The sequence below is a fragment of the Myxocyprinus asiaticus genome, chromosome 36, assembly GCF_019703515.2.
Source record: "Myxocyprinus asiaticus isolate MX2 ecotype Aquarium Trade chromosome 36, UBuf_Myxa_2, whole genome shotgun sequence".
NCBI lineage: Eukaryota > Metazoa > Chordata > Actinopteri > Cypriniformes > Catostomidae > Myxocyprinus > Myxocyprinus asiaticus.
Window position 1 is genome coordinate 13,285,577 of NC_059379.1, and position 11,290 is coordinate 13,296,866.

At 37.1% G+C, this 11,290-nt stretch overlaps 1 protein-coding gene across 1 annotated transcript in view; it reads left to right on the forward strand.

Moving 5' to 3' along the window:
* The window catches only part of LOC127426874 (glutamate receptor ionotropic, NMDA 2C-like), a 70,559-nt gene extending 60,740 nt beyond the window's left edge, over positions 1–9,819 (forward strand). The window contains exons 7-13 of the mRNA XM_051673945.1: positions 783–936; positions 1,529–1,654; positions 2,176–2,405; positions 4,045–4,205; positions 4,841–5,028; positions 6,082–6,314; positions 7,329–9,819. Of these exons, the coding sequence (XP_051529905.1) occupies positions 783–936; positions 1,529–1,654; positions 2,176–2,405; positions 4,045–4,205; positions 4,841–5,028; positions 6,082–6,314; positions 7,329–8,720 (2,484 nt within the window). The 3' untranslated portion in view covers positions 8,721–9,819. The remainder of the gene's footprint in view (positions 1–782; positions 937–1,528; positions 1,655–2,175; positions 2,406–4,044; positions 4,206–4,840; positions 5,029–6,081; positions 6,315–7,328) is intronic.
* Positions 9,820–11,290: the final 1,471 nt, after the last annotated feature.

Below are 11,290 nucleotides of genomic sequence, written 5' to 3' on the forward strand. Positions count from 1 at the left end.
GCCACTCGTACCTGTGAAGAGGCATCCTCAATGACACCATTTCTGACCTAATGCAATACTTTTTAATAATACCTATCACTGAAGTTGAACGAACTTGTCTTGAGTTTGAATGATAAATGGTCTGCACTTATATAGTGCCTTTTTTAACCTTAGCGGTTCTACAAAGCACTTTACACTGTGCCTCATTCACCCATTCACACACACACTCACACACCAAGGACAGCAGAGCTGCCATGCAAGGCACTAGCCTGCCATTGGGAGCAACTTGGGTTCAGTGTCTTGCCCAAGGACACTTCGGCATGTGGAGTCATGTGGGCCGGGAACCCTGCGATTAGTGGACAACCTGCTCTACCACCTGAGCTACAGCCGCCCAGTCGCCCACCTGAGCCGCAGCCGCCCAGTTTGAACACTGTCAACAATCAGTCTATAACTATACTGAAATGTCAATTTTAACAACAAATACTCAAATTACAAATGTGAAAATTCCTAGATCTGGGTTTCAGTTTAAAATCTGGTGTGTCCTAGAGACAGAATAAGAATATTGTGATTTAACAGATTTACGTGTTTCCTTTACAAAATTTGTGCATCAGCATTAATGAAGAAAAAAAAAACTCCAGTCTCTTGAAATCATCTGCCTTTTTCTAAAACTAAGAAAAAAGTTTACCTTTTACTTTTAAATACCGACTTTAAGACTGTAAAAACTGTTACACCTCTGAGTTCAATAATATGGCATGGCTAGGCTGTGTTATGACATGGCTGCCCATTTTTTTTCCTTGTTTAAGGTCTTCTACAAGCGAGCAGATATGGCTATCGGCTCTCTTACCATCAATGAGGAGAGGTCAGAGATTGTTGACTTTTCAGTGCCATTTGTGGAGACTGGGATTAGTGTTATGGTGGCCAGAAGCAATGGAACAGTTTCACCCTCTGCCTTTCTTGGTGAGAAGACTTCATTAGCTATCCAGACTGTGAGATATGCTTGATGACTGTCTGAAATATTTACCACCAATGGCGATTCTGATTAGAATATGACTATATTAACATTTTATGCCTGTGTTGGATTACAATTTAGAATCAAGAGAATAAAACCAAGACAGGAAAACATTTTTCGACAGAATCTCTAACTCTGCACTACTCAAATAATAATAAATAAAAAATAAACAAATAGCTTAAACCAGCCTAAGATGGTATGCTGGTCTGGCTCTACTGGATTTAGAGGGGTTTAAAGCACTTGTCAGTTTGTGAAAGACACTGGACCAGCTGCAAGACCAGAGCTAGACCACCTGAAGACCAGCTGGACCAGCTTAAATAAGCTAAGACCAACAAACCACCTTAGGCTGGTTTAAGCTGTTTTTAGCAAGGTGCACACAAGCAGAGAAAATGAGACATTTAGTATCTGCTAAACAATAATTTGTTAATTATTCACACTAATTGCACAGCATCTGACAAACACAATTTGTGCATTGTTATGAGTATGAGGAATTCATTGCCATCTGAATTTATGCATTGCTTCATATTCTCTGTCTTCCAGAGCCTTACAGTCCAGCTGTATGGGTAATGATGTTTGTAATGTGCCTGACTGTTGTGGCAGTCACCGTGTTCGTCTTTGAGTACTTCAGTCCTGTTGGGTACAACCGGAGCCTTGTCAGTGCAAAAGGTCAGCCTTGGTTTTTCAAACAGTCTTTACTCCATCAGGCACCAAGCTCTGGGAGGGGAAGAATAGTTTTGGAACCAGTCTAATCAATCCACATAAACCGAGCTGACAGGGTGTGTACTTGTCTCCTAGTGTAAAAGGTCATTTTTCAGAGGTTTAATTAACGTTTGTCGCTTTGCTAATTTGACTTTGATTGATTGCTTGCCTTTTTAGTTGCACACAAGCACCCCATTCAGAACTGATGTCAAGGTGGAACTTGAAAAGAAATTCCTACCAATTGTTCACAGCATTAAATAATTTTGCGCATGTGTCCTGATCTGTGACTAAACTGCAATGTCCAACAGAACATCTGTTATAAAGGGTGCACATACATTCTGTTGTGCTTGGTTTTGTAAGCATCAACCACAACCGCTTAGCCTTATATATATTCATAACACGTGAACTTTAAAGTATGACTTTATTAATTTAATGTCAATACTATAATGTATACTCTCTCTTATACTTTCTTGCTCATATTTTCATAGCCCCTGGGGGTCCCACCTTTACCATCGGGAAGTCTGTCTGGCTCCTGTGGGGAATTGTCTTCAACAACTCTGTTCCAATTGAAAACCCCAAAGGCACAACCAGCAAAATTATGGTCCTAGTCTGGGCTTTCTTTGCTGTCATCTTCCTTGCTAGCTACACTGCCAATTTAGCTGCCTTCATGATCCAAGAGCAGTACATTGACACTGTGTCTGGACTTAGTGACAAAAAGGTGAGACAGATGTGTGTAATTGTAAATGAGGTGTATAACAGTTGAAAGTAAAGGCCTTGGCATAAGAAACATTCACAAAACAATTTTAAGTGAAACTATCTGTGAGACACACCAATAGCATACAGTGATGACCTGACAACTTTTTTGAGGCTAGACCTTTTTTTGTATTATTGTTCAAGCAGATCAGACAGGTATCCAAACTAATGTCTTAAAGTCTACCTTACGATCAGTGATATTTATGTTTACTATTTTTCTTAAGAAAGCCTTAAGTGACAGAAATCAACAAAATAATGCAAATTAGAAATTAACTTGACCTCAGGGAAGAACGGCAATAGATTAATCGCTCATAGATTACAAAAATAAATAAAATAAAATAAAATAAAATAAAAAATAATATATATATATATATATATATATATATATATATATTTTTTTTTTTTTTTTTTTTTTTTTAATAAAAAACAACAAGCGCTTAGAGCCACACTAATAGATTTGCCATAGCACAATCCATTTAAGCAATAAGGTATGACAGGCTCTGCCATATTGTGCATATAGTCTTATCCAAATGGCATTGTTAGGTATGACACACAGCATTCACAATGTAGCATACCCTCAAGTGCCTTATTGCTTTGATTAAATGTAAGAGACAATACATATGGAATTTATATACATAATAACTGCACAAACCACTGCAAAAAAGCATTTTCTTACACAGTATTTGTCTTGTTTTTCTTTAAATATTGCAACAAGATGCATTTTCTTGCTGAGCAAAATTACATAAGATATTAAGTCTTGTTTTCAGAGAAATCTAACCACATTCAGTGAGGTTTATGCTCAAAACAAGAAGAAACTATTTGCCAACAGGGTAAAAAAAAAAAAAAAAAACTTAATTCTAAAGGATATTTCTCTGAAATTAAGATTTAATATCTTGTTTCTAAAGTAAATGTATCTTATTTTATGGATATTTATTCTTGGTTGAAAAACAAGACAACAGTATTGATTAGGAAAATGAATTTTTGCAGTGAACAAAATATTAAACACAATCTTCATTAGCATTAAGTGCTATCTTTCTATTAGAAAATAAAGCCTTATTAAACTAAGGTTAGTAGTTGGCCTCTATGGGTGCTGTGCAGTGATTTAAATGTTTTGAGCCATAGCTGTTGCTATGTAGTGTATGACCAATCAGTATCCAGGACTGGATCTCTGTTATAAAGTAATATTACTGAATGCATTTTGCATAAGGCCAGTCATAAAAGGTATTGCAGAATCGACTTTGAAATATGAGGCCTGTTTGCACATTTTCATGCCTGTAGAGACACAAGGATTTGAGAGGAAAAATGAGCATTACTGTCCGATATGGTCATTCCGGACGAATTGCATTATTTTACCTTTATCTCTTTTTAGGTCCACTGTGCATTGTGGAAATTTATCAGCATGGAGAAAAATCAGAGAAAGCAGTACTGATCCTAGAGTTAATGAATTTCACAACGCTTGTTTAATTTTCTTTTTCAAGGTCACTACCACTGATGGAATAGGTGATTCTTTGTAATCTGTGTTGATCTACATCTGTATTATTAAAGTTAATCCACAACCTGCCTCAGCTAAAAAAATGAAATGTAATTTATTCCTTTTGTTTCAGTTTCAAAAACCACAGGAACATTATCCTCCTTTTCGTTTCGGGACGGTCCCAAACGGCAGCACTGAGAGGAACATTCGAAGCAATTACCCCGACATGCACACCCACATGATAAAATACAACCAGAAGGGAGTGGAGGAAGCACTCAACAGCCTTAAAACAGGGTGGGTTTCAACAACTTTTTGTGTGCGTGTCTGTGTACGTACAAAGTTATATTTTGATGACAAAAATGTCCACAAAAGTTGGATAATTCTGATAAACCCTGTCTTTGGGGACATATTCGACATCCTCAATTGGAAAATCAATTATTTAACAATGCAAATACTGTTTTTTTAAATTATAAATATGCAAAAAATGTCTTTGAGTAGTAGGGTTAGGGTGTATATTAGGGTTAGTCTGTAATAATTATAGTCTGTATAATCTGTACTTCGATGCATACCATGGTACTGAATGCTTCATGGTGTCTACATGGTACAGTGTGAAAAAAACAAAAAACATGTAAGAACCATGATACTTTGTTGTTTGTGAACATTTTTGTTAGTGAACTTTAATAAGGGTCATTCCATTGTTCATTAGGAATCATTTAGAAACTATTTTGTCAGACTTTTTTATTTTGAGTCAAAGATGTCTGAGGGTCAGTGAAACACTGGTAAGGAAACAAGCATAAATAATGTATTGTTCACCATTCATCAACGGAAAAAGAAGCATTAGGAATTAACAAGAGCTAATTATTTACTTGACAAATTTATGTGTAATTATTAAACTATTTGCCTTGGGCTCATTTCTCTCCTATGTATAGGAAGCTGGACGCCTTCATTTATGATGCAGCAGTTCTTAATTATATGGCTGGCAAGGACGAGGGCTGCAAGCTGGTCACGATTGGTAGTGGGAAGGTATTCGCAACTACGGGCTACGGCATTGCTCTGCAAAAGGACTCCCGTTGGAAGCGTCCCATAGACCTGGCTCTACTCCTGTTCCTGGGAGATGGTAAATCGCTGTTAGGGTTTCGGAACTCGTCCACACTTAATATCCTCTGCCCCATCATGGAAGCTATCACACTGAGCCTTATTACTCAATGTGTTGAGAATTGAGAGGTTATGAAATGTCAATGCGAACTACCGGCATCAGAAAACCTCCACAGTAGACATTGGTTCCTCATTGCCTACATAGACAGCATCCTAATCAAAATGGAACTTCAAAAGTGACTGATTTGGAATGCTCTACGTGGACAGCACAGCAACTCCCAATGCCATGCAAATGGACAGTTTTCACATTTCTGTGTTTTGTATGTGGACGTAAACTATAGCAGGTACATAGCAATTATTATTTTTGCTTTGCCATTTGCTCCAAAATAAAAAGAAAAAAAATCCACTATTACATTTGCATGACTTTCCAAAAGAGGAAAAAAATGGAGATGGATTATGGCACTCAGAAGAGAAAAAAATTATTTAAAACCTTATTATTTTGTAGTTAATGCCAGGATAATATAAAGAATAATGTTATACATTTACTTAAAATGATTTAAAAATGTACAGTATAAAAAAGCAGATTAAACTGCTAAATCAAGGCAGAAATGCGTCATCACAGCCTGTGAAAAGGGTCCATAACATTCTGCATGGGAGACTCGATTCCAATAGAGTTTAACGTTAACGTGTTGTTAAGCTAAAAGCACTGTAATATAATAAAGATAAAAATACACAGAACACACAAATATTGGGTAAAACAAACTATTTTTTTTTTATTTGATTAACCTTTTTTTTTTAATCAATACATTTCAGTATTGAATTAAATATACTGTAAGTATATTTATAATTGGGAGCTTTATAAAATGTATATACTTTATAAAGTTTATATAAAATATATACTTTTTCATTGGTAGCACACCTATTTTGGCTTGAAATGCTGTCCAGGCAGGCAGCTCGCTCTGTTTTAAGAACAGTATGTATGTGTTTCTTATAATATCCACTTGTTTCTGTCATGAATAGCCTGTAACTGCCGCTGTTTCTGGCATTATTCCTGACCCCATTTCCTTTCATGCAGGGGACACACAGAGACTGGAGACAGTATGGCTGTCTGGAATATGCCAGAATGAGAAAAATGAGGTCATGAGCTCCAAGTTAGACATAGACAACATGGCAGGTGTTTTCTACATGTTGCTAGTGGCCATGGGCCTCAGCCTGCTGGTCTTTGCTTGGGAACATCTGCTCTACTGGAAACTCAGGCACTCTGTCCACAAGTCTGACCACTTAGACTTCCTGTTGGCCATTAGCAGGGTAAGACAGCCTTGCTGTCCTTTGTGTTTTAAATCTTTTGGTTCAGACCATGTGTTGATAATGCAGAGTGAATTTGTAGTTAAACCCTTAAGTCTAATTTATACTTATTGGGTGATCAGGCTTCTAATTTTTTTACTCAAAAGTTATGACGAAATGCACTAACGTTTTTGTTTTGCTACGGTATTACTTTGGTGATATTTCGTACACATCCACCAAATTCTTGAACTAGAAAACTTAGCTATTTTAAAAGCATTGATGATTGGCTTTCCTACTGGTGTCCTCGTCCTCCCGAAAATTGTTACCCTCAGCAGACAATTTTTATTTATTGTGTACAATAAAGCAGAGAAAGAAATTAAGGGAAGCTTAGGGAAAAAATACCACCAAAAATGCCCCCGAAATTCAAAATGTGGGGGCAAAAGAACGAACTTGTAATTAATTTTTCTTGTAATGAAAGTTCTTAATATTCTATCATAGTCCTAGTTATACATATTATGGCATTAAGTACGAGTTAATGTGATTTGAGAGGTAATACATTCTCAATCTTGAACATTTGTATTACACACTTTGTTTTAAATAGTTTAAAATAAAATCCATCAAAGATAAAGTGCCGCTGAAAATCAAATCCAGCAAATATTGCTTGTTAATAAAAAAGTCAATTTCTGACACTGGCATTAAAGCAGACTTCCTTTGCCAAGGGTACAAGTTCATACAGGAAAAAAAAAAGTTTCTCATTGTATAAATTAGGCTTTAGATAAATATAAACCTTTGTAAGCAGATTATTTTGGAAAACATGATCAAATAACTGACCATAAGGGAGTAGATTACATTTTGACAGGAAAAAATAAACTTATCCTTCTCTCTTACTAAAACATAATTTGGTATATTAATCATTATAATGGACAAAAAAACAGCCGTGACATGAATGAATCCTATGAAACGCCCACAAAATAAAATGTATCTGTTGGAATGCACAATTGCTATGCAATTTGGACATGATGATGCTTTACCTTTCAGGGCATATATAGCTGCTTCAACGGCATTGAAGATATTGGCAGAGCTGCCAGCATACAGAATCCAGACATTACCGCCAATTATGCACAGGCCAACATGCTGAAAATGCTGCAGACAGCCAAGGACATCGTCTCATCTGCTAAGGTGGAGAACTCATTGGATAATGCCACCAAGACCATTGAGAACTGGAGCCGTTACAGCGGCACCCTGCCAGCACGTATTCCACAGGTGACCACGATTGAAAAAGTTCCCGGTCACTTCTCTTACATTACCAACGTCACAGAGAACCACATACCTCATATGCAGCGTTCCATAACTCCTCCTTTCACACAGCAGCACAGCAAAACAACAAGCCCACCACCACCACCGATGGTAAACCTAACCCGTCCCACTCCTCTCCGGTACACTCTTCCCGCCAGAATCAGGGGTCTGTACAATGGTATGCTCCCAGTATCCAGTCTGAGCACTCCTCATCTAGCCATGCATGATCCTCACTCTGATCTGGCCCATCCTGGTTCTTCCTTTGTTCCTTATAGAGATCTACAAGTGCCAGACATTTACATTGAGCACCACAAGTCTTGTCATGATTTCTCCGATAGTGTCAGGCGGAAAAAGAGAGCCCATAGTTTCATCATGGAGTCCATGGATCTAAGGGGACTTCATGATTATAAGGACCAAACAATGTGTCATGCAGATGCAAATAATTGCACAGAAAACCACCTGTCGTCCTCCTTCAGAGACAATCCTTTTATATCAGCTGAAACAGCATGCAATTCCTGCATCAAAACGTACATTGACTCAACACTGGATGACATACCGTTGATAGCGAAAAGGAAGCTTCATCGTAGACCATCGTTTCTGAAAGCCACCTGGGGGCCCGACAGAGTCCGATTCCCAGGTGACAGGCCTTCTGCCACGGCCTCCTCTCGAGTAACTATACCTGACCTGTTCCCTTGCGTGGATGTACACGGACGGGTGAGAAATACCCTGTGTTACACCCAACCAGTGGATCAGACCTACCTTCACCCCTTCCAGCGACCCTCCAGAAAAGGTCAGAAACTGAGACACACCCAGTCGACCAGGCTTCCCTCCTACAAGGAGGCGATTTACCACAATACGGCAGCCGTTAGGAGGGCCTCCAGCATGATGCACAGACCATACTCCTACCCTGAGCTGCCAGTCTACCAGAGCCCACTGCCATATGGACCAGCCGAATTGTGCAACATATTCCCCTGCATGGGACATCCCAGTGACAATGTATATGGAGGGTACAGAGCATCCACACACCTACAGGATGACCATCTAGTGCCTGTCCCAGGCAGCAGGGTGGTTCACAGCAGCCCCATTATGCCCATGACATGGGGCAGAATTTCCAGCCTGGAGTCAGAGGTGTAAACTGAGCCTTCCATGTGCCAATTATAAACCGTGATTTCAGCTCGGTGGCCCATAAGCTTTTACTGACCAATAAAATGACTTGATCTTTAAAAGAATAGTTCGCCCAATAATGATAATTCCCTCATTATTTACATACCCTGATGCCGATCCGAACCTGTATGACTTTCTTTGTTCTACGGAACACAAAGAAAGTTTTTTGAAGAATGTATTGTTTTTTTTATTTTTTTATTATAATGCAAGTCAATGGGGATTAAAGCTTTCAAGCTCCAAAAAGCACATCCATGTAGCATAAAAGTAATACAAATGATTTGAGGGGTTTATTCCATGTCTTCTGAAATGGTGAGAAAAAATATATAAAATAAAAATAAAAAAACAGGAAAACAACATTGGATGAAAAAAACCACCTCATACTGTATATTCTTTAAAATTTCTTCATTTGTGTTGTGTTCTGCAGTTGTAAAGGCATGAGGGTCAATAAAAGATGAGAGAATTATGATTTTGGGGTGAATTATCCTTTTATCACAAGTAGAAACACAAACCAAGTTATTGGATTTTGGTGGGTTTTGTTTGTTTTGATTTATTTTTTAATGAATTAATTAATTTTTTATAGTGCAATAATGTCATTATTGATAGAGGAAATAATAAAATTGCTGGCTTTGAATGAATGAATGGACATGTAGAACTGTAAATGATTAATCTTTCTTATCTCTCTAAATTCACAAAATATGATATATTGATATATGTATTGGACTGGGTGAAAGATTTTTTTAAGACTGTAGTAGATATTAAGATTGTAGTAAACTATATGATGTGTTCTTTTATGTTTACATAAATTTGATATTAAACACTATGTAATTCTCTATGATACAGAATTCAATATGTTTTTCAATAGCAGGGCTACATGAGTAGATTTTTCAGGCTCCAATATTCTCCCTCTTTCAATGTCCTCTCTCTCTCTCTCTCTCTCTCTCTCTCTCTCTCACACTCACTGCTGTGAGTGGGCTTTTGAAGAAGAGCAAATTGAATGGTACTCTAATATTAGCATCATCAAGGATCTTCACACTTTAATAAATCACAAAGGACCATCCGTTAGTCCTTTGTAACCACTGTCTTTAGATGGCTGACGGATATAACTCTTTGAACATTGCTTTTTATATGCAGAGCCACGGAATACTTCAGATGTTGTAAAGACAGATTTTAAAGGGGATTGGTTGTTTGCAATTGTGACACAAATGGAACAAATAATAATTTTAATTTTAAGGGATAGTTCACCCAAAAATGAAATTCTGCCATTATGGACCTTATTAGTAACACCATCTTTAATTCTTGATGAGAATGACAATGAGGCTGTGAGGGATAGACTTGCAGTACAGTCTCTTCAGTGGGTTTTAAATAAATAGTTTAAATTGATTTGGATTGTTCCGCTGATAAAACGTTGAAAAAAAAAAAAAAAAACATCTTTCCAAAAAAATTCAGTTGACATAAAAAACAAACAAAAAAATCAGTAGACAAAACAATGTCTATCCCTTACAGCCTCGTTTTGATTTACTTCAAAAATCAAATATGGCACTACTGTGAATAAGGTCTATTTATGCACCACTGTGTTCCAAACTTATATGACTTTATTCCAAGCAACACAAAATTTGATTTTTGAAGAATATTCGAGTCTCAAGATGACAAAAAAGCACCATGAAAGTCTCATAAAACCAACCTAGTCTCATTGAATGAACATCACTATAACTATAATTTTTTGCAAACTTACTTTCACATGATATCGAAACACTTTTATTCTAATGCATCATTTAAAAAACTATACATTTTAACGCTTTTACAGACTGACCTACATTTACATTCTAGTGTGATTAGCTTCCATGGTAGCTCCCCTGTTAGAGACTTGAACTTTGGACTCTGAAATCCATGGTTTGAAACCAGTCAAGCACGCAAGCAGACACTTGAGACAAAAGTCTCATTGAAGTGCTTTAGAAAATGAAAAAAAAAATTCATTTTGTTTTTGGACACTATTGGTTAGGATAAGGCATTGGTTTAGGGTAAGGATGTCTGTTTTGTGTAAATCTCATTTTATTTTAGATCAATATTGATTGGGTTTAGATTACATTTTTAGGTATGGGAGGTAAGTTTTAGTCATTTAAACCTCCATCTAATATTCACCTTAAAACCTTGTCTGATTATGACACCATTTCATTGGCTTTTGGCACCCCCCGCTGGACATTTCACTGAGAAACTGCAGCCAAATGTGTAACGGAGCATATAATTTTGTTTTTTCAAAAATGTTTCTTCTGTAGATCACAAACGAAAACATTTTGATGTAGATACGATGTGAATATACAATGCAGGTCAATGGGGACCAACACTTCCAAGCTCCAAAAACTTGCATTATATGTATATATTCACATACTGTAGATCCCATCAAAATATCTTCATTTGTGTTCTACAGAAGAAAGTCATACAAGTTTAAGACGGCAAAATGGCTGGGGGTAATGTTCGGAGGGAAGGGTTTAGTAGTTTGTAATAGGTTCATGTAGTTTGATTCCATGTTTCCTGTTATGTTT